The sequence below is a fragment of the Diadema antillarum genome, unplaced genomic scaffold (assembly GCF_040938485.1).
Source record: "Diadema antillarum isolate AM-2024a unplaced genomic scaffold, OU_Dant_1.0 seq00001687_RagTag, whole genome shotgun sequence".
Lineage (NCBI taxonomy): Eukaryota > Metazoa > Echinodermata > Echinoidea > Diadematoida > Diadematidae > Diadema > Diadema antillarum.
Genome location: NW_027272382.1, coordinates 103780 through 128921, shown reverse-complemented (window position 1 = coordinate 128921; position 25142 = coordinate 103780). Strand labels below are relative to the sequence as shown.

At 35.6% G+C, this 25142-nt stretch overlaps 1 protein-coding gene across 1 annotated transcript in view; it reads right to left on the bottom strand.

Annotated features, from left to right (window-relative positions):
• Positions 1-24824, bottom strand: part of LOC139711689 (NLR family CARD domain-containing protein 4-like) — a 46766-nt gene extending 21942 nt beyond the window's left edge. The window contains exon 1 of the mRNA XM_071623549.1: positions 24701-24824. Coding sequence (XP_071479650.1) covers positions 24701-24824 — 124 coding nt within the window. The remainder of the gene's footprint in view (positions 1-24700) is intronic.
• Between the last annotated feature and the right edge of the window lie 318 nt (positions 24825-25142).

Below are 25142 nucleotides of genomic sequence, written 5' to 3'. Positions count from 1 at the left end.
ATTGACATTGTTATTTCACGGGAGACTTCAGCCAATACATAGCGCTCTGAAATGTGTATAATGGCGGGGGGGGGGGGGGGGAGGAGGAGGAAAAAAATCATTCAGCGTTCCGGAAGACGATATCAGTAACATATTCAAGGACGTGTGTTATGGAACGTCCCAGTAAGCGTTGACTGCACATCTATTATGCCATGCAATGTAGCGTGGTGAGTGTACGGGAGTTTGGTCATAAGGTGTATGGGACCAAAGTTTTACCTTCTTTGCAGTGCTTATTGTGCCTTCATTTCAGATATAACAGAGCATGATAATGGGATGCGTATTTTATTTATTTCTAATCACTTGGACTCTCAGTTTAAATTTTAGGATCGTGTGAATCAGCAGTTGCAGTATTTTCTTTTCAGTCCACTCTGAAATGATCTGAAATATCTTTAATATACACCAAATCCTGGATTCCCATTCAGTTTTGAAACAAACCTAAGCAATCAGAATGAAATAAAGGTGGTAAATGGTGCAGCAGGATATATCCCCTACTACATGTTGATCACATGCACACCTGTATAATCAACCCTTTCAAGACAAAGAGGATAATGTGTATGTGTGTGTGTGTGTGTGTGTGTGTGTGTGTGTGTGTGTGTGTGTGTGTGTGTGTGTGTGTGAAAGAGTACTGTACGACGCCTTCTGTCGTTGTGTACAAAGTCCACATGCAGTTTCACTATGATGTACTCAGAGGGGATACTTCCTTCTTCCTATGTACAGTGTACTTGTAATGTATTGTAAGTCATGCGAATGTGTGAGCTTTTATGGAACATCGATTCACTGCACTATGAACATATCCAGAACTTCTTGAACAATACTTCAAGCCAGAAATCTCATTTGGCTTTAAAATTATAATTAACCAATCTTGAAAAAAAAAAGACAACGATTTTAGGTGAGAGATGCTTCAATTTGTCACCCTCTACAAATTGAATGTGATAAGTTCGCAGCTTATCTGTAGATTAACAAACATGTCGGAAAGAGGAACCAGTGGGAGTCGAACCTGTTATCTACTGTTTGTTTGTTTGTTGTTGTTTTTTTTTTTACCAGGCTGCCCCTAGTTGCCGGCAGGGACTGTATGAACATAGAACAAAATCTTATACCTAACCTCCGAAATTCCGACCTTGTTATGTTGAGTAGTCAAAGGCAGAAAACGCATACAGTGCTGTACGAAGAAAGATATTATTCAGAGGGTTGAAGGCTGTTCGTATTAAGACTAGACATTACAATGTCGGAATTTCGGATCTTGGGTATTTGTAACAAGTCCATGCTCATGTTCATGCATGGTGGAAGTCTCCATTACTATCGTGTCACTCGACGCCATAAAATGTCCGCGAGTAGTGATGAGTTCTTCTATTAAATTCACATGAATTAAAGTAGGGCTTGTGTAGGGAGCACGGTAATAATGCTAGTGGTCCAGTTAAAGTCAATGATCGCTTTATACCCAAATCAAAGGAGCTTGAGAAGGTCACTCCACTCCCTGGTGCAGAGCGGGTAAGACACTCTTACATTCAGAGAAAACAGTCATTTCAATGAAGAAAAAAAAAAAGATGACGGCATAAAAAGTACGAAAATGCAGCTCTTAGGAAGTATATGAAAACTATTCCTTTCAAACAAGATGACCACCATCTTGTCCAGTTATGTTTAACAAACAAACGCCGAGTGATAGCAAGCGTGGGTCACCATCAAATGCCGTCTATACTCCTCGCACTGTTCAAAACAGACTCCAAGATGTTGGGCTGAAGTCCCGTAAGGAGAGGAAGAAGGTCCTTTGAGTTCAATGAAAAAAAAAAAACAAGGAGAAACCTAAAACCCTCAATGTCATACTCCTCCGTGTTTAAACATTGAACCATTCAACTTTCCAATCTTTGTGGCTCTTGTCAAACTCTAATGACTTACTTGTATGTGTCTCTCCCTTGCTGATAAATGGTTCCTCCACCACCTTAGAGATATCAAGGTTTGCAAACCATGGAGAGACTCGGCTGTGTTTTGAAATAAAAATCTGCAAGCTCTGAAAGAACTGCACGGGAAGGGAATATTACCCATTGTTCTCCAATCAAGATGATGTGCAGTAGATAAGTCTGTGATATTTCCCGAAAAAAATTCTATAAAAAAAGATGTGGACATAAAAACAATCTTGTTATTCTGCATGGGTTATTACTTTGTGCCACTTGGTGTATTTCTTGGTGTTCTGTGTGGCAGTGTGTTTGCGGAGGTGTATGTATAGTGTGTATCGTTTTTTTTATTGGATTTTATTTTGCTCGTTTGTTTTGGAAAGTAGGTCATGACTGTTGCGTATACAGGCATTGAGGGAGAGTTGGGTACTGAATTTTTGTAATGATAATGGGCCTAGTTCGAAGAACTCATGAAGTCATTAGGATAAACATGACGCACATTGTTACTGTAAACTTGATTGTGCTTACAATCCGCAACATAGATCAAGTTTGATTGTATTAGCAGGTTACTTTGAATTGAAATGATAGTTTGTAGTGATAGTGCACTCATGCCTGTGATTGAGCGATTTTGTTCAAAATATTCAACCTAGATCAACCTAGATCAAGTTTGGAGCACACATGAAAACGTTTGGCACGTTACGCCAAGTGCCAGGGCATATTAAGGTGACTTTATGAATCCCTAACCCCCACCCCCCACTCCCTAAAAAAAGAAAAAAACAACAACAAACAAACAAACAAAGTAGAGATTGTAATTTGTCAACACTGAAAAATTAAGGTGATCCGATTTTTTTTTTAATCAATGATTCGAGTCCTGAACGCAATAGGCATGACCATACAGGTTTCATCTGTGTTTATAGAGACGTTGGCCGTGCGATGTCTGGATTCTCATTTAGAAAAGGGAGTCATATCTGCCATCTTTGGTACCAAATTCCGTATACACTATAACGAAGATACAGAAAGAAGTACGTATGACCTTTGACCCGCATTTACACTCCCAAGATGGCATCTGAGCAAAAAGTGGTGAGTTTGTGAAATGGTTCTTGCGACATCGTCTATACTTGTGCAAAATATGGGAAAGATAGGGCAGGTATTCAACAAGATACAGGATGAAACATTTATGACCTTTGACCCTAATTTACATACCCAAGATGGTGTCCGATCAAGTAGTTGTTATTTTATTAAAAATGTACGTGACATGAACAAAACATGTGCAAAATATGGGGGTGATAGGGGCTGTTTTTCTTGAGTTATTGCAAAGAAAGTTGCAGAAAGAAAGAAATATCTCAATACATCGAAGATAAGCTTTAACTTCAACCAAGTTTTTTTTTTCTTTTAACGTGATCCCGACATCGTATGACAAAACGAAGGGCACACTCACGATAGCACAAAGTCTCAGCTACAACATATTAGAATCTGGGAGAAATCAACCGAAGGGTAAGTGAGCTAGTGCTCGATAAAGATAATCATGTCAATTTTCACATCTAAAAAAATTCCCTCCCATAGAGATAACACGTCATAACGAAGATACAGACAGAAGTACGTATAACCTTTGACCCCACTTTGCACAGACAAGATGGCATCTGAGCAAAATTTCAAGTTCAAGTTCAGGTTTATTCAAAGTTTCCACAATACAAAAATTACATAAGAACAATAATATGTATTAAGGAATACATTGCTGGATATATGCGATTAAAACAATTTGCAGAATATGAAAATATAAATTGACAATGCATGTAGATGCGTTATAGATGTAAAGTGGAGGGGTCTTAGAAAAGCAAGCTTGTATAATAAGACCCCTGAAAAGGCAAGTTAAGACATGTAATATAACAACTCACTAATATATATACAAACATGTTAAAGCGATAGAACAATTCTAGTGGAATCCCTCAAGAAGCGCAGCAAGCACACCCCAGAGACCAAAAAAATTGACACCAAATTTATCCCCCCCCCCCTCGAGTCAATTTTAAATTTATTTTATCGGCTAGTGATTTATGACCACAAGAGGGAGCAGCAATTTATTTATTTTTTTTAATTTCATTTTTTTTACTTTGTGGTATGGTCTCAGAACCCTCATTTCTCCACAGGTATGGACCCTTTCAAAAGGAGAGTTTCTAATTTTTACCATGAACCAGAATTATACAGTGGCTTCAACATACATGGACGGATTCTAAGTGCATACACACACACACACACACACACACATACACACTACCTATGGAATTTTAAAGCAAAACATAATTGGCATTAAGACTATGTTTCTCAAATGGAAAGCGATGAGATGAAGTCATGTATCTAGAATTTATAAGGAGCAGCATCAATGAGACTGAGAATATCGATGAAGCAAATACTTCCGAGTCAACACTTTAAATCTGGAAAAAGTGGTACTATCTTTAACATCTGAGGGTAACATGTTTCAGTCTTTTATGCAAGATACATAAAAAAGTAGTTAGTTTGTGAAATGATTCTTGTAACATGGTCTTTGCGTGTGCAAAATATGGGAAAGATAGGACATGTATTCACCAAGATACAGGATGAAACATTTATAACCTTTGACACTAATTTACATACCCAAGATGGTGTTCGATCAAGTAGTTGTTATTTTATGAAATAATGTACGTGACATGAACTAAACATGTGCAAAATATGGGGGTGATAGGGGCTGTTTTTCTTGAGTTATTGCAAAGAAAGTTGCAGAAAGAAAGAAATATTTCAATACATCGAAGATAAGCTTTGATTTCAACCAAGTTTTTTAACGTGATCCCGACATCGTATGACAAAACGAAGGGCCAATTACGATAGCACAAAGTCTCAGCTACAACATATTAGAATCTGGGAGAAATTAACCGAAGGGTAAGTGAGCTAGTGCTCGATAAAGATATTCATGTCAATTTTCACACCTAAAAAAATTTACTCCCAAAGAGATAACACGTCATAACGAAGATACAGTATGAAGGTGATAAAGATGACCTTTGACCAAATTTGCACAGACAAAATGGCATCTGAGCAAAAAGTAGTTAGTTTGTTAAATGATTCTTGACACATGGTCTTTGCGTGTGCAAAATATGGGAATGATAGGACATGTATTCACCAAGATACAGGATGAAACATTTATGACCTTTGACCCTAATTTACATACCCAAGATGGTGTTTGATCAAGTAGTTGTTATTTTATGATAAAAAATGTACGTGACATGAACTAAACATGTGCAAAATATGGGGGTGATAGGAACTGTTTTTCTTGAGTTATTGCAAAGAAAGTTGCAGAAAGAAAGAAATATCTCAATACATCGAAGCTAAGCTTTAATTTTAGCCAAGTTTTTCGACGTGATTTCGACACCGTATGAAAAAAACGGAAAGCACATTATCGATAGCGCAAAGTCTCAGCTACAACATATACAAATCTAGGAGAAATTCACCGAAGGGTAAGTGAGCTAGTGCTCGATAAAGACAATCATGTCAATTTTCACACCTAGAAACATTCCCTCCCATAGAGATAACACGTCATAACGAAGATACAGTATGAAGTTGATACAGGCACACAGGAATACCACAGGAATACCACAGAAATATCACAGACATACCGCATGAAGTATCACATTCTGTACCTCAGCACTCCCACTTGATAGGTAATACTGTAGGAGTATAGGACAGGTTAAGTACTGCTTAAATCAATTGTCATAATTCGCAGCATAACTCACCTATTAATGAGATTCTGAAAAATGCATTTTGTTTTGTTTTGTTTTTGTTTTTTTTTTGCTTTTTTTTAAATATTCCAGTTGGTACTACTGTGTGGTACTGCTGTGTGGTATTGTCCTGTAATAGTCATGTGGTATAGCATGTCACGAAAAAAAAAACCCACAATAATATCCTGTGACATTTTTCTGTAATTAAAGTGTACGAGAAAGCACTTGTAAACACAGTTTGTATCCATACTACTGAATATTCTCGGCACACTACCATAATAAATTATTATGTACAAGTAACAGGCAATGAAGTGACATTTGTACATGATTTTGTGGTTTCGGAAGATGATAGTGATGCCTTTGCTCTCATTAAGTATGTAGAGCATGATGGCCCATTTGTAAAGAATAGAGACAGGGAGAGCCATGCTGATGCTGTACACATCAGAGTAGTGAAACGTGTGACCAATAGATTGTATGCAATACCTCCTGGTGAAATCTTAGGAAAGCATGTGATTTATGAGAGAAACAGGGAAGTTATAACATGTCACTTTTTGTTCTCTTTCCACAACTACAGTTACTCCTAGTGTTATATCATTTCTAGTGTTTGATGTTATGCATCCGTAAACAGTATTAACACAACACTAAGTGCATGATTTATTCATCTGAAGGTTGGATAAATGATATGTGTAGGTCATATTCTCACATTAAATGAATCTGTTGTTCCATGCCAGTATTTGAAATTTGAAAGGTTTCAACTGAAATTAGGAAAATGAATAAGTATATAACATTTGCAACTACCGTGTACTTAAAGGGTGTTGTATATTGTCCAGCTTTAAGTTATTGGTTTATTACTTTATTGGATAATCAGACCAGTTAAGTGGCTTTACAAACTTGATAAAAATCTCTGGGGAGTACACGTAGTGATGAGGTATATTCTTTTAATTTGATACATACATGTACATCTATTAATATACTACAATATTTGAATCCTTTCACCAAACTGGTAAAATGCTTCCTCCCCCCCCCCCCCAACAAAACCAGAAATAGCCTGGTTTTACAAGGATCCGATTAAAATGCCATGTGGGACTACGAGATCTGAAATCCCCTACTGACAATACTAAAGCAAAGTTAAATACACCACAATGCGGTAAACATGAGTTATTGTGTGTCAAAGTACTAGATGTTTAAAAAAATAGTTTGAGCTTTTGATCGTGAATAACTGAAAACCCATGAAAATATAACTTTCCACAAATTTACACATTAGGTAGCTAATACAGGCATACAGTTTTGTTGTATGCTGTTCCCTGCAATATTTTTGAAAGAGTACACAACAAAATTGTGCCTTATTCAGCGGCTACCTTCTGTGTAAATTTGAGGAAATTTAATTTTCATTATTTTTTAGTTATTCAAAATAAAATACATCTAGTATGTGGATATTATAGTGTTAAATCAATGATATGAAATCCCACTGTGTAACAACATTATGGACACAGGAGTACACATAAATAAACCACATTGTGTGTTCAGTATGCCAAGTATGTGGAGATGATGCAGGTGAATAATCTGAAACCCACAAAGTGACAACACCGAGCACAGGGTTTACACATAGTTCAATATATACCACACTGTGGTAAGCACAAGTAACAGTGTCCGGTATGCCAAGTCTGTGTGGATTATGTGGTAAATGAATGATCTGAAATCCACATCACATGCGCACAAATTTCAAATCCATCAACGGATAAGATGTTTGTGTGCGCATGCGCTGGCCGTAGTAGTCAGTGTAGCTCTCCCAAGGTCCTCTCGACCGAGTCACATTCAGTCATCAATTCGAAAAGAAAGGGACTATTGGCAGAACCAAACGTTATTCGAAGCCTGTTTTCAATACTTCAAATTAATTGGTAAGTCTTCAAATCGAAGAAATTTTTGGATTTTAAGTTGACATTTACCCGCGATTTTAATTCTGTCATGATCCTGAATGCTACAATGCGAAGCCCCATTAGGCTATGCGTATGGGGCTGCTGGTCGCAGTTAGCTATGCGTACAATGGGCTGCACGCTGCTGGTCGCAGTCAGTGTTTTCGTACAATATTTATCGACGCCGTACGGCGACGGCTCTGGTACGAAACCATTATTGCATGATTACTAAGACATGAGAGCACTTTGGGGCGAGTAATTCTCACAGACAACGTACTTTAACGTGAAACACAAACCAAGACAAGGAAATTCAGGGGAACTTTTGAGGTACCAAAACTTTTTATTATTTTTAATTTTAGCCAAGTTTTTCGACGTAATTTCCACGTGGTATGAAAAAAAACGGAGGGCACATCATCGATAGTGCAAAGTCTCAGCTACAACATATGAAAATCTAGGAGAAATTCACCGAAGGGTAAGTAAGCTAGTGCTCGATAAAGACAATCATGTCAATTTTCACACCTAGAAAATTCCCTCCCATAGAGATAACACGTCATAACGAAGATACAGAAAGAAGTACATAATTATGACCTTTGACCCCACTTTGCACACCCAAGGTGGCAGCTGAGCATAAAATCGTTATTTTGCGAAATGATTCTTATAAGATGGTCTTTGCATGTGCAAAATGTGGAAAAGATAGGACATGTATTCACCGAGATACAGGATGAAACATTTATGACCTTTGACCCTAATTTACATACCCAAGATGGTGTCTGATCAAGTAGTTGTTATTTATGAAATAGTGTACGTGACATGAACTAAACATGTGCAAAATATGGGGGTGATAGGGGCTTTTTTTTTTTTTAGTTATTGCAAAGAAAGTTGCAGAAAGAAAGATATATGTCAATACATCGAAGATGAGCTTGAATTTCAACCACGTTTTTTGACGTGATTGCGATATCGTATGAAAAAACAAAGGCATATTGGCGATAGCTCAAAGTCTCAGCTACAACATATTAAAATTTGGGAGAAATTCACTGAAGGGTAAGTGAGCTAGTGCTCGATAAAGATAGTCATGTCAATTTTCATTTCCAGAAAAACTGCACTCCCATAGAGATAACACGTAAACTGGTCAAATTTGACAAGATTACATTCAATCCATTTTTACGAGGTGATACTTCATCCAATCAAAATTTTGTTATACATTACTGAAAGAACATTTAATACGCTACAACATACTGAATTTGGAGGGAAATCGGCAATAGATAAGTGAGATACGCTCGAGTGAACTTCAAATTTGATGACGCGTCGTTTTGAAAATTCACTTTTTTTAACTTTATTAAGAAATTTGATATCTTTTATCATCGATTTTTGCCAACATTGCCAACCCATGAAATGACATGTACAACTCATCGGCTTTCAGAATATGTAAAGAAAATGGGGGGTCACCGTTCATCCTGACGAGTAAAATAGGATTCAAGATTGGCAGTTTTTGGGCATAATTGCATTGTATATCGCCATTGACGCGCGCGCGGAATTTCAACTTTGACGGGTCCGTATGACGTCATATTGAGTCGGATTGACTTGAAACTTGGTAAAAATATTCCTTGACATTTCAGGCATGTGATCCGTGTGAAAAAAAAAAACCGGGAAATTTCTATTGCCTATGAGCTGTGCGAGCGTATATGCGCGCGCGCGTACGCGTCCGTCGATTTTTTTTTTTGAAATACTCCAATTGACCTGAAACGTGTGTAAAACAATTTTGAGCTCGATTGGAGCATGTTAAGATTTCACCGCGCTCGTTTACCAGGAACGTGATCAAATTTTACGAGATATATCGATAAAGCTTGACTTGAACTACAGTATATGATATGTAAATTTCATTGAAAAATTCTATTCCATTAATGAGATACGAATGTAAACGTGATTTCAGATAATGACGTCATAGTGACGCCACGGTTGACTGATCATAATCATTCATTAAATATTCTGTCGTCCTTATGACGTGATACACATATGGCATAAGTTTAATAGTGATAGGTGAATGACTTTTTGAGTTAACCGCTGCACAACATTTGAGGAGAAAGAAAGAAGAAAGATTCAGTACAGATACAATAGGTGATCCGAGAGGATACTCGGATCACCTAATGAAATGTGTATGTGTGTGCATCCAAGTCACATTTGTGAAAACATATATTTATTATCTCCGCAAAGGGAGGAGGTTATATTTTCGTTACCGTTGGTTTGTTCGTTCGTTCGTTCGTCTGTGCGCAAAATAACTCAAAAAGAAGACAACGGATTGGGATGAAACTTGCAGAAAAGGTTGAGAATGACACGAGTAACAAACGATTAACTTTTGGTAGCGATCCAAGAATTTTGGGGGAATTTATGAAGGATTTTTGATATTTTGGCAGGAGGGTCAGTGAACTTGGGAGTTCAGGCTGCGCGTAGATGTTTGCATGCGCGCACTAGTGTGTGCTCTAGTTTCTGCTGGGGTGAGGCGCGCTGTGCAGCTGAGGGTTTATGACGTAACAAAGGCTTCTATATTGGGAAATCGGCGACTTTCAGCACAGTATGGGGGGAAATATCTCTATAGCCATGTCTACACCTGTCCAAAAACTTGTAGTTAAACTAACTACGAGCGTAAAAATTCCTTCCCCTAACCACGACAAAACTTCGATGCCGTTCACACCAACATGCAGTTAGCAAAACCTCGAGGTAAAGCTAACTACGATAGAAAATAAAGGCCGCCTAGTTCGCACATAGGGTTGCGCGCTATTGTTGAAAAAAAATTGAGCGTCATGGTTAACAAAACTCCGTTCACACTTGTGGGGGGGGGGCATTCCCAAAACCGCAACGAAACTACAACAAAACCCTAAGATATCTTATGGTGTTGTCGTGGTGTCTTCGCCTTAAGGTTTTGTCGTGGTTTTCAAAACTACATGCGTCTACATCTACGCTAACTTGGAGTTTAGTGCCTCGTAGTTTACAAAACCTCGTAATTTTGAAAACCGTAAGGTAAAGGGATTTAAGTGTGAACCTCACTAATGGAAGAACAAGATCAGTGGTGAAAATGATTTGCATGCTTGGCGGAGGTCTGCGCTCTCAGAGTGCTTTTCTAGTTTCCATTGTTCCCACTGAATGTGCATGAACAGCCGCTCGTACCCAAGGAGTTGAGCACGCCGTTTAGTTATCTGCATCCGCACTGGAGCGAGATCCACGACATACGAAAGTACTAAACTTAAGTAGTGGACCCTAACGGGACCTTCCTCAACGATTACTGGAGTATATACGAAGAGGATAGTCACTGACTATTTGAAATCTTTGTTGAACTTGAAATAACATGGCATATATCATCATCATCCTTTCTCTGTGATAAATTAAAATTATACATAATGCAGTTGTTCTTAAAATCAAGGATTATTGGTCTCCGCGTACTGTCTGTTTGTTTGTCTCTCATCTTTGTCGTGCTTATATTCCCCTACATTCGTGCAAACTTAATCGACGGTAAAACTAGACATGAATCTATTTATAAGAAATCATAGCATGCTGCAACTTCTCTATTCTCGATTTCACTGAAAAAAAGGATTTTTTTTTTCTTGATAATGCTATCGATCATCTGCATTTTCATCTGATATACGTATAATTATGCCTAGCGGAACTGATTTTACAGCAGGGCTTACATTTTGTGAGTGTTATTTGCAAAATTCCGATGCTTTAAAAAAAAGAAAAAGAAGAACAATTTGCGCTTCCACTGTAGCCGAACCTAAACATTGACAACTAACTTAGCTGTCTTCGCCATATCATGCGAATATGTGAAATATTTTATGTATGATATCCTCTTCTATCTAGTGTCGGTAGGCCTGTCAAACTGAACTGTGATAGTATAAGCAGGTTGTTTAATTGGAATGAGAGTTATAAGTGATAGTGCACTGATGCCTGTGATTGAGCCATTTTATTCAAAATATTCAAATTATGGAAATCATTTGGGAATAAACTTCAGTGCATGTTTAATGCATGTAAAGATTACAAAAGAAAACTTTAACAACAATGGTGCCCTGCTTTGGCAAAAGGAAGCAAGTGACTTTTTTTATGGATATGACTTTTCATTGATTGGCATATTTGAGGAATGCTCAATTTTAACTGTAAAATTAAAAAGTTACAATTTTGGCCCATTTAGAGATATTCGGGTAGCAAAAGGGAGCGAATGCACAGAACTGCATAAAAAACGGCAAAAGGAAGCAAGTTACAACCTCATGATATGATTGTCACTTGCTTCCCTTTGCAATATTTTTCATGTTTGTTACAAATCTAAAATACTTCGGCAAAAGGAAGCAATTTACATTAGTAATAATGAGTGTCTATGAAAATGTCAAAATTCTTCGAATTGTCATTAATGCATCACAATTAAAATATGACTTGCACCAATACCGACATTATTTATTATGAAAATTTCCATGTTAGAGGACCAACCCAACAGACATATGTTCTTCATTTGTGGCCTTTGTTCTCGATTTCACTTGCTTTCTTTTGCCAAAGTAGGCAAAATAAATGTATCACCACTGTATACGATAATTCCAGAACAAACCACTGGATGAAAAAAAAAAAAAACTTTGCAATAAAAGAAACGATATGATACTAATTCCTTCTACCCGTTTTATTACACTGTATGTTTCTTATAACTACTTTACCCTTATCTCCAAAAGTTGTCTCCATCTTCCAACAGTGTCACTTCTGATATGACATTAACAATGAGAAGTGCAATTAATATGTGTGTGATACTGTGTAAGCCGCACAAACCAACATTCCCCTAACCACACAGACATGTGACCACATCACTCATTGTTTAAAGATTATCTCTATCACATACATTTACTAGTGGAGCTGCTGTATAAGTTTTGTGTGTTTTTTTTTTTTAGTTTATGTATTGAGGCCCGGTATCCAAATGGAGCTCTGTAGGTAATGACCGTCTCTTTTATAAATTTCTTCCTTTCAGAGTTGCGGTAATTGTCTACAATACCGCTTACTTCAGATGTGTGTAATCATAAACTTCAGCATTGTTCACAGAGGTCACTGACGATATGGGTGTGATAGTTATAAACTCTTCTTTATTTGAAGAAATCTTTATTGCGTATGAAAAGAGAGGTTGAGGAAAAATAATTCAAATACATTAACTTCAAATGAATAAGAGCAGTAGTGGTAAATGCATGACATACCTCATAATTTTGAACATTTTGAGACACACTGTGTAAAGTGTAATAGCTGCAACCGACATTCCGCAATACGTTTAATTACATTGCGTGTTCCTATCATTACCAATTAGTACATGATTTCGCATTTTAACTCACATTCTCCATAACAACGAATAAGTATACTGCGGGACCTAAATTTGGTATTTGGGGCGATCATCAAGTTCAGGTTTACCGTGTTCACATGTATAGCTCTCACTGATATCCGGCTGATCGAATGAGAATGTGCAATACATTCATGCCATGATTTAAAATACATCTACGTTGTTGTTTAATTTAGAAGGAAACAGCCAAATAAAATCAATTAACCGTTGCCTTCAATATCAAATTTTCAAACCACAGAAAACCCAAGAAAGACAGCAACGCGGATTCCACTCGTCAGGAATTAGATGCTAGGCTACAGATTCAATCCAGCTGCATATACTAACAAAAAATAAATATTTTCGCAGTCGCATTACAGTGTTTTTTAATTCAAATCAATTCAATAGTGTATTTATTTCCATCATTAAAACGAAAAGAAAAAGTTGACATAAGCCAAAGTGATACATTTTTTTCATTTTTCTTACACTCGTCTAATAAAGGATTTTTTTTTTCAAATACAATTTAAAGTATATGCACGAATGATATCATAAAAAGAAACAATTGACTTTGCCATGGCAACAAAAATAGTAAATAATCACAATGATGGAAAACAGTGTTCCACTAAGAAAGCCAAGCTTGTAAGACGTGGAACACTGGGACAAAACAACAACATCACCAATTTGCTATACCAATAAAACATATTCATTTTAAATTCTTCTATATACTATTGTATATTTACTCATTGATATATTATGCTGATTCTATAAACAATACTTACTAGAATGTTAGAATGCAAACATATAAACTTTATAACATATCACATTTGTGGCACAGACACTATGGGGCCAGGTATGCCAGGAAAATTGAAAGGAAAGAAAGATATGCAATCGGCCACAAAAAAAATACATAACGACAACAATAAAAAAATAACAACACAAAACAAAGAAATAACAGAACTTGAGGAAATGCACTCAGACAGATACTGGACAACGAAGAACGAGGAAAGAGGGGCAGGGAAGAATAGAGAAGGAAATGGATAGGGAAAAGGAGAGGGATTGAAAAGGTCTGTGGACACAACACAAAATCTTAAGGACAAGTGAAATATAACGAGTTTTTTCATTAAACAAAATTAACTGGTATATTTAGAAAGTAAGTTTATACTTAAATGTAATCAACTTCACAGATTCTTTTAAATCATTATCCAAGCTATTCCAAAATCTAGGTCCGGCGTAAACAAATGTATTTTGAGTGTGTACAGTTCTAAGGGAAGATGAAATTATTTAGATTGTCTCGTGGGATTATTATGTACGAGGCTGTTACGGTGAAATAAAGAATAGAATATTTTGGGTAAATGGTTGTAGTCATGATTAAACATGAATTCACCAAGTTTAAACAAATACAACTCTTTCATTTTCAAAATTGTTTGTTCAAGGAACAGCTTGTCAGTATGTGCTCGGATATGAAGGTTAAAAACAATTCTGAGCGCCATCTTTTGCAGAAGAAAAAGTTTATCTAACAATGTCGAATATGTATTCCCCCAAACAAGGATTCCATAATTCAAGTACGGCAATACCAAACTTGAATAAAGCGTAATCAAAGCCGAAGAAGGAAAATAATATTTCAAGTTATTCATTATGCCTATGTTACGTGCAATAACATTACAAATATTGTTTATATGACACTTCCATGATAACTTATTATCGACACAAACACCTAAGAATTTAATAGACGAAACCTCTTTTAAGGGAGTAGTGTCAAATATAACATTACCTGGTAATCTATCTAAGGAATTACTGAAAACATACACTTAGTCTTCTCAATATTCAGTGACAATTTATTAGCATATATCCATTGTGAAACATTTTTCAATTCATAATTCACTGTACTAATTAAAGTATTAGGGTCAGGGTAGGAATAAAAAAAAACATTGGAATCATCCGCAAATAATATGAAAGAGAGCTTATCTGAAGATCTATAAAAATCATAAATGTAAACTATAAATAACAGTGGGCCCAACAAACTTCCTTGAGGAACGCCACAATCGATTTTCTTCATAGAGGAATCAAAACTGTTCACATGTACATATTGAAATCTGTCAGATAAATAGCTCGTGAACCATTGCAAGGCTTTTCCGCGAATACCATGATGAGATAACTAATCGTATGAGATAATTAATCGTATCAAAGGCTTTGGAGAAATCCAGGAAGATGCCTATTGTCTGTGAAAATGATTCGAGTGCATGTGTAATCTTTTCCACAAAGGTAAGTAAAGCGTGGGTGGTGTTATGATTTTCTCTGAATCCAAATTGAAAATTCGTAAATATATTACTCATATCAAAAAAAATTTACAGTTCGGATATATACTATTTTTTCCAAAATTTTAGAAATTGAAGTTAGTAACGATATTGGTCTGTAATTATTGACATCATTCTTCTCCCCTTTCTTATGTATAGGTATAACTTTGGCAGTCTTCATCTGATTTGGTACAAGCCCAGTAATAAGTGATAAATTAATGATATATACTAAAGGATCTATTATTTGAAGAATTATATTTTTCAACAAATAATTATCGATTCCATCACAACCTGGGCTTTTCCCTTCTTTCAAATTATAAATGATGTCAATAACTTCTTCATTATACGTAGGGTCCAAAAATATAGTTTTAGGATTAGGTATGTCTAAAAAATCATAAAACACTTTATTAGATGAAGGGATACATTGTGATAAATTTTTCCCAATCGATGCAAAAAAATCATTAAAAATTTCGGCCATGCCAGCAGGTACATTGCTTGAGGCATTACCCCATCGTACTTTTGAAATATTACATACATCATTATATGTATTCATAACATCTTTTATTGTTTACAAGTATTCTCGATATCATTTTTGTATTTCGTTATATGATTAACATAGAATGTTCTCTTTCCTAAACGCAATAGATTAGTAAGCGTGTTTTTATAAATCACATATTTTTGTCTATTTTCATCCGTAGGGTTACTCCTGTATTTATAAAACAAATTATTTTTTCTATTAATCGATCTTAAAAGTGATTGGGTTATCCACGGGAGTCTTGGAGTTCTTTTGTAACTACTTTTCCCTGTACAAAACGGAATATGTTCATCAATTTTAGAAGTGATAGTTTTCATAAAATAATCATAACACAAATCAAGATCGGTATTATTGTATGTAAAAGACCAATCAATATCTTTTAAACTATTTTGCAAATTAATAAGATTATTGTTCGTAACCTTACAACGTCTCTGATACTTATTTTGCCTAGGAGATATTAATTGATTAATTGGCACTTGTGTAAATATAGGATAATGATCAGATATGTCAGATAAAACAATACCAGACTCGGGAGTTGGGAGGATATTACAAAAAAAAAAAATATTATCAATGAAAGTGGCAGATCGGTCAGTAACACGGGTCGGCTTAGAAATTAACGGTAATAAAGAAACAGACATTAAGGTTTCTACAAATTCTTGCGAAATATGTTGGGAGCTGCATATCATAAGATCAATAATAAAATCACCCATTAAATATACATGTTTATGTGTAAAAATAGAGTTCTGCATTAAATTTTGTATATACAACTAAAAATCATTCGGATTCGATCCAGGGGGTCTGTAAACAACTCCAATCAATATGTTTTTCCCATTGGCGTTTACCAATTCAACAAAAAGCGATTCAAATACATCAGTCATGACATTCAGTTCTTCGTGGATAGAATATTCAAATTTGTTGGGGATGTATAAACCCACACCACCACCCATTCTTTCTTTTCTATTTCTGTACACGAAATCAAAGCCGGACATAGAATATAAATGACTTATATTGGGAGTCAACCATGCTTCGGTCAGACCTATAACGGAACAGTTTTTACCAGAATTTTCTAAGAATAATCGCAATTTATCAAAATTTCTACTTATGCTTCGTATATTCAAATGAGCTAACAGAAAGTTATCATCATCACTATTCATAACATGTTGCTTATACTGGTTTACAGTCATATAAACACATGATGAACTTTGCACAGGATCTTTGGGATCAAAATTATATTCAAATTCAATTGTGCCGAAGCATTAAGTTTATTCGATATATATGCTTCATTTAAGGTGGAAGTTTTATTTTCCTGCGCGGACGTAAAAGAGCGCCCAACTGTATCATAAAATTCACCTTCGTTTACAGAGTTGAAAACAAATGTTGGACTAGCCATAAGTATAAAGAAGATCACACCAGAATCGACAAGAGTTCCACTTTAAATAGACCTAGACCTGGAGATTGTAGTTATGTGGGAATGTACAGACCTGGAAGAAGAGAAAGAGAAACGCATACACACAAACATGAAACACATACAAGAAACACACACATGAAACACAGACATGAGACACACACAAGACACGGGAAACAACAAGGACGCAGACAAGACATAGCCGATGATATGAAGTTGGGCACACACGGCCGTGGCCTGCGTCTGCTCTGCCAAGACAAAACGAGGCATAAGCAATAATATCAGCATGGATTTAACAACAGACTGCATTTGAGCGAGTGAGCTCCCTTTATATTCAAAGATATTAATTTCATATGAGATATTTTCACGTGCATAATTCAAACAATCAATATATATTTTTGAGGTTATTTGGGGGTCAGGAGGGGAGAGAGACGAAGGGAGACATGAATAGAACTGTAATGATTACTGTATTCACCTACACTGTAGTTTCTATATTTACAGTAAGTGGCTATTTGCCATAGTAAAACAATCAGTGTAATATCTTCAGAAGTCATGATAGACAACTACATTGTATAGACATCAATTCTAGATATTTGTTTGCTGGGAATGTTATAAAGGAAAAAAAACGGAAAAGAAATCAGAGAAGAACAAAGAAAAACAAACAACAAATACAGGACATATCATAAGAGAGTTTAAATAATAAGCGTATAACAGGTTAATACTACCAGCTTTCCCGAATATCACCTCATCGTAAGCTTTCTTCAACCCATTCCCTACCATTACAACACATCAAACAAGGTTGTACTCAGATTGAAGAGAATGAAACTAAATATCTGCTTAACATAATTGTAAATTATTCAATGTATACATAAAGAGTTTGTTTACAAAAACCGATAAGTCCATATTAGCCAAATGGAGATATTTGCGATTAAAGGTCAAGAAAAATTCAAGAGAATAATAAGAAAATGGTTGCCTTTTTTACCATACCTTAAAACGTATACCTTCATATGTAGTGACCAATATATCATTTAAAAGGTATTATTTGTGACTCTGCACCTCAAAACAAACAAAAGGTCGCCAGACATGAATTTTTAGTTAAGACCATATTCTGAAAGACCAGACTTTAAGCTTTAAAATGATGTATAACTCAAATCAAATGGACTCTCCTAACCTATCTAAGTATTGGAAAGAAAGCACATTTTGTACTTTATGACAGAGATCGTACTTCAAGATCTTCAAAAATGGACTTATCGGTTTTTGCAAACAAAGCCTTTATATGTGTATTCAATTTTTTCTATTCATTTCAAATTTACAGACAGATTGAGAATGTATTTAGATCATTAAAAAAAATGGTATTAACTTTTTTGCTCGATCCTTGATCATCATAAGCAGCGTCCGCAGGAATGGCGTTAATGATAAAACAAAATGTGATGTATTAACTTCGCATTGAATAACTTGATAAGAAAGAGAAAAGGACATTATATCACTGCATATTCACACTTCACTTTACATAACACAACCAAATACGGCATATTCGATCATACCTTTTTGACTATTCATTGATATTTCTATGATGGTATATCATATCGAAGTATTTTATGGTAAGGAATCACTCATACCTTCAAATATAGTATATGTAAACAACTTAATATATCTACAAATAACGTGGTAAATGTATTATTATTGCGAAGGTAAAGAGTATCTACACTTGACCATTTTCTAGTTACTTGCATGATGAACAATAATCCCCTGACGTCTCAAACGTGTTACCCGACGAACTATACTGCTGTTTCTTCTTCGCTTCCTTCAAGTCACATGAGACCACATCACCGCATGATTAATATTTGTTTTTCTTTCATAAATATGTACTATTAAAGATACATGAAGAGGTCGGTTTCAAAAGGTACTACATCCATAAAGAACTTGAAGTTCTGAGAAAGACGTTATTTTTTGATGATCATATTTAGCAAGCTGAGACTGGAATGATATTTCCCCTATTATACTGCTAGATGATGCAACAGTAAAACCACTCTCTAAGGAAACTCAGGTCCATTCATTTATTTTCAATGAATTAATTATTTTCATATTTTTGTGGATGTAGTACCTTTTGAAACCGAAATTTCACATACCAGAGATATATTCAGTGTGATGTTATGACATGTTTAGTGGATTCATTTTTTTACAGCAGTGGTGTTGATGGGGATGGGATACGAGGTCAAGGCGGCCTATAGGTAATTGACAATGCCCTTCCCTATTTAGCAGCAAGAATAACAAATCAATGTGCACAGCTTATGCCTCACTTCTCCCTTGCTGACAAGTATTTTGAATGAATGATTGTCATTGGTAAAGCATTCATTTCTTCTATGTATTAATTTCTTGGTTATTTTACTCTGTCAATTCTCCCTTCACGTGTCTCAAGAATACTGTATTCATTGTCCTTTTTCTTCATTTTTTTAACGGAACTCCGTAGGGAAAAGGTGAAAAAGCACCATCTGAATGTGCTATATTCTTTATATGAATTTTCATTCTGGTATGTCCCTTATCAAGTGAGATAAATCTGATAATCTAAAAGCTGATGAAATACAGACCGTCGATGAGTGATATGACCACCTGTACTAAACGCACATTTGGTATTACCTTTGTGACATTGTATAATAAAGTAAAATGTGTCATTTACAATAATGAATATGAATCTAGTGTTCAAAAGCTTCATGCCACTACGTACTTTCCGCCCCTGGTACTTATTATGCACGTATGGAATGCCACAGCATACCTGCAGCCAAGGTAAAGCACGTTTGGTATAGATGTCAGAATCTCATGCCATTATACATACATTTAACAAAGTAACTTTGCTTTCAGACTAGTTGTCACACACTTTTAGGTGTGAAGCCATTTATATAAAGCATAGTCCACACTTACAAAGTGTTTATACTTGATTTTGGGTCAATGCTGCTCTGTAATTGGTCAATTTCTCGCTGATGTCATTGGAGTGGATGTAGTACTTTTTGAAACCCAACTAAAAAGGATGTAGTACCTTTTCAACCCGATATGATTTTTTAAATGTAAAATTTTAAACTCTTGCTGGTTGAAAATTCAGCTTTTCGTTAGTATAGATGTAATGAGGTCCCAAAAATGAGTACATCAAGACCAAAAAGTGTATTTTGATGGAAAATGGATGAAGTACCTTTTGCAACTGAGCTCTTCATATAAGCGCGTTTTTTTTTTCTCTCGCAGTTTTCTTTTTTTTTAATATAACCCCAACCCCCAAGTGAAGCTCTATATACGGTATATTCAATTTTTCTTCCTTTTACTGTGATAGTCTACAATACAGTTTACTTCAAATGTGCCTTATTTTTAATTCAGCAGGGTTGACAGAGGTCACTGATGTTATGGATGTGATAGTTGTATAGTGAACTTTACTTGCAGAATAGATTTATATCAGTTACTTTGTCTTAAAAGGGCGATGTAAATAGACTACTTGAAGTGACTTAGAATAGTATAAACGGAGATTAGTACACCAATCTGTTAATATATCTTTGATACGCGCTAACTCTGATAACTGCAACCAACATTCCGCAATACGTAGTTTTAGTTCATAAATCATGTAAACGTTCATCCGTCATTTTAACTCATATCGTGTTTAACATGAAATAAGCAACTATTGTCGAGATGAAAATATATTTCAGTGCAAAGATGGTATTTAGAGCTTTCATCTGTGACTTACCATTGTTTATATAAGTAGCTACCACTTATACCAGGTTGAGCGAATGAGAAAGAGCATAGTATGTACAATCATGTCATAAATTGTAATACGTCTATGTCGTTGAGTAATAGAGGAGGATAATGCAAACAAAACAAAAATTAATAAACCATATCCTTCAACAGCAGTATTTCACACAGTATCAAAACCAGTACAGTAAAACCACGCTGATTTCAGGAGTCCGTATTTGAGAGCTACAGTTTATAGAAATTACTGCACAAGTCGTACTAACAAGGAAGTTTTTCCGTGTTGTAGCATTTTACGATAAGATGAATAGCGATTTCATGATTAGATGGACGAATTGAACAACTGAAAAAAGAAAAAGACACCTCACACCCGTGCATATTCACATTTTATATTAGATGCCACAACGAAATACTGTCTTTGTGAAAATACCGTTTTGACTGTTCATTGATGTCACTAGTACGTTACATAGTATCAACAGAAACCATAGTAAGAAAATATTCTTTCCTTCGAATATCATAAGTATTCACCGTGGTAAATATAATCTTGCGAATATAAAACTACGATATACTCGATTAACTGTCAATGAACGATCCCATTACTATCAAGAATAGGCAAGTGCAACTTCGGGAAGAGCAGACATAATCAGACACATTTTGAACAAATTGACAGGCACTCTTTGTTGTCACCACAAATTTGAATTTTATGTATCTACAAAACTCTTTTTACAACAATATTGAATAAATTCTTAGATGAAATATGAAATGTGTATTAGCGTTGAGTGTTGTCATAACGATGACACTCCTTGTGTGTGTGTGTATGTGTGTGTGTGTGTGTGTGTGTGTGTGTGCGTGTGTGTTTGTCAAAAAGGTTCATTGCAACCACTTGTTTCTCTGATGTCACGGTTACTCCATTGGAACATTATCAATCTGGATCTGCGAAGCTGGGACATGGAAACGGCTGCATCGCGCATGTCCGGAGTAATACTTTCTGTCATAGCCAGGTCATTGCAGGTGGAACAAATGGATTTGCACATTATGATAATGCTCACTATACGTATGTAAGCTCTTTGAAGGATGATAGTGAAGAAATGTTTTCTGCATCGTCTCAAGGAAAGCTTCTGTATTGTTTCTGTATACAAATAAGTTCCTTTCGATTTCATATCCATGCCCTATTACATATGTAGGTGTGAAGTATTGTGCGAGTATATTAATGTCATGGTTTTCTACATGACCAACAAGGGCTACTATAACCACTGCAAAACGTGAAAAGGGAACAAAGGCAACACATTTTTTTTTCAATGAAATACTTACATGTAGGCTACCTGCAGCGTCATAGGTACAATGCATTCCGTCAAATGCTGAGTTCGAATATCTAAACAATTACTTATTATTTCATTTTCATTTCATTTCATTTATTATCTACTCTAAAAAACATATTGTAGTAACGTATCATGTTTATAAATTTATGTACAACGAAATAAAGAGCGAGCCGATATTTTCCGTTAACCTAAAGACAATGCATTTCATGGCTGATAGTATTTTCATAAACACTTAACAAAAAAAAGCTTGTATTTCACATAAAATTTCGACTAAATAGTAATATCTTATATACCTTGTTAATGGTGATTTTGTTGGCTTTTAACCTAGTAGATCAATAAAAAGGGAAACTTTACGCATGAGTGAATATATATCTTCTTTTCTTCCGAAGTACAACAGTAAAAGTTGTAAAAATGAACAAGTTGGTCTTCATGCCTGAGTGCTCATCCATATAAAAATGAGAACGAAAGAAAATATAACACAATTAGAAACACGAATTAATCTGCAAAGATAAACCTATGATCTTTATGTCTATGGAGCACGTTAGATAATAAGAGACTAAAACATGCGGAAAATGAAGCATTTTTTTGTCAAAACAAAATTGAAATTACACCAGGGAAGAAGCAATATCACGAAGAATGATAGAAATGATTGAATTTTTGTCAATTTAAGAACACTGAAATTAGTATTTGCTTCTTGAATTTGACTCATGATTTCTTAAATTCCTAATTCAAAAGAATGAAAAAAAAGCAAATCTGTCCATTTCCTATCATCTTTGCGGCTTACACCCTATGTCAATTGAAGTTCGAGTTATCAAAAAAAAAAACTAATTTTCCCTCTTTAGTTTCCCACTTTGTTTTTCTCAAGGGACATGAAGGAATGATTCAGAGAACGAAACTTGGTTTTTGCTATTTCATCGATGTCTCTCATTACGTTTAATTGGCCTTCTGTTATTGTTGCAATCTTGAAGGGTGTTTTCAAATGAATGACAAAATGTCAATTTCATTTTTGTGCCTTATAGAAAAAAAAACACGAATGTGTTCACTCGTGCATAAAGTTATCATTTTTATTGACCTTATTTGATAGCCATTTGAATTAATGATACATTGATTTGTATTCAGATATACTATGAGAGCTACGAACTTGAAAAAAATGTTTACTTTGTTTTCGGCTGAATGTACAATCATACTATGAACTAATCTACCTGCTCATTATGTTGTAATATTTCTGTGGAACTAAATTTCTGATAACATTATAATATTATAAGATATGTGTACTTTCTGTACACTTACCGGTTCACAATATGCAATACACACTTTTGATGAGTCGCTGTTGCTATTTCACCCAATTATATATATATATATATATATATATATATATATATATATATATATTATGACCGTACATCACAAAACGAACAAAAAGCTGCACACAATGATTTTGCGTGAGGACTGAAAATAAGTGAACTGGGTCAACCTGGGCGATCTTGACTTTTTCATATTTTCCGAAAGAGCAAATCTTCTTTTACATTATGCTAAAATTTGGGGTCATAAAATGGGCGGGAAAGTTTGTTTTTTAGCAGTTTATGTCGAACATTTTTGATAGAATAGTGTGATTAGTTGTGTCTTTAGAGTCCCTTTTTCATTTCTGAAAAACAATAAATCAGCCAGATAAATATGAGGTGTATGTATGTGTGTGTGTGTGTGTGTGTATGTGTGTGCAAAGGTGGTAATACAACTGTAATTGGAACTAAAGCTGGAATCAATATTTCAGGCCAGCCCTGCCAGCGTCTTTTCACTCTTGTGAATGTCCTAAGCAGTCAGCCGCCTTCTCACTCTCTCTTCAACTGTTTTTCATGTCCATTGTCTTCACCCTAATTGGTTCTGCTTCATTAGTTTCTCCTATTAGAATGCTGTGACTCTGCGCTATGGTTTAGTCCGAGGTATTTTTCTCCTAATGCCGTGACTTCCTTTTTTTTCTGTCTTTCTTTCTGGTGTATGCAATTTTGCAGTTGTTGATAATTTTGCAGTTGTTGATACTCCGGAGAAAGCCTCTCCTCTTATGTCTTCATATCTCCACTTGTTTCAGGTTCTGGCGGAGCTAATCAAACCTTCCTGCCATGAACCGTGGTCGGCTCCGTGTCTTCCCTCTCATTAAACGTTGCTGCAACCACTGCTTGTCTGTTTGGGGCAATGAAAACAATGAAAGAGATATTTCATTTATAAACATAAGCTAGAAATGTCGATATGCGACTGGTATGCTTCCGTCGTAATGCATGGTTCTCTCAATATGTGGATAGTACATCTTCACAAGAGTCACAAGTGTGTTGATTGTACACATTCCTTGAACTAGGTTTGATTCAAGATTGTCATTTAGCAAAAACGATTCTATGAAGACAGTTTTTGGTAAATAGATCCGTAGAGATAAGAAACGGATTTACATGAGCAAAAGGTCAAGCCTGATACAGATTCTATCTGGTAGCACCCTTTTTCCGCTCCAATGCAGTAGCACACTTGAACCAACAACCGAGATTGTCGTGAAGACGTGCTTCACTTTAGCGGGGGTTGTAGGCTGCCAGTTAATGCTAGACCGTTCCTGCTGGCTTTCACAGCTGGAGGGAGGTCTGTTACGGCACATTTTGGTAAATTACCAAAATGAGGAGGACATTGACGGCACATTTTGGTAACTTTCTGCTCCTCCACAATTAGTCCAGTCGAAATATAAAAAAAGGGGGTCAACCCAAAACAAATTGCAACAGAAACCATTCCACTTGCATTTATCCTGGCAGAGCTATCAAAACAACATATTAAAAGTTCCCTAAAATTCGAGTGGTGGATCAATGTCTAATTTGCATAAATTCAAAATGGCCGCCATAAAACCTATTTATGCTTATATCTTGGGATATAGAACCCATAGAAAGTCAGGTTTTTGTGTCTGAACCTATGTTTTTTAGGT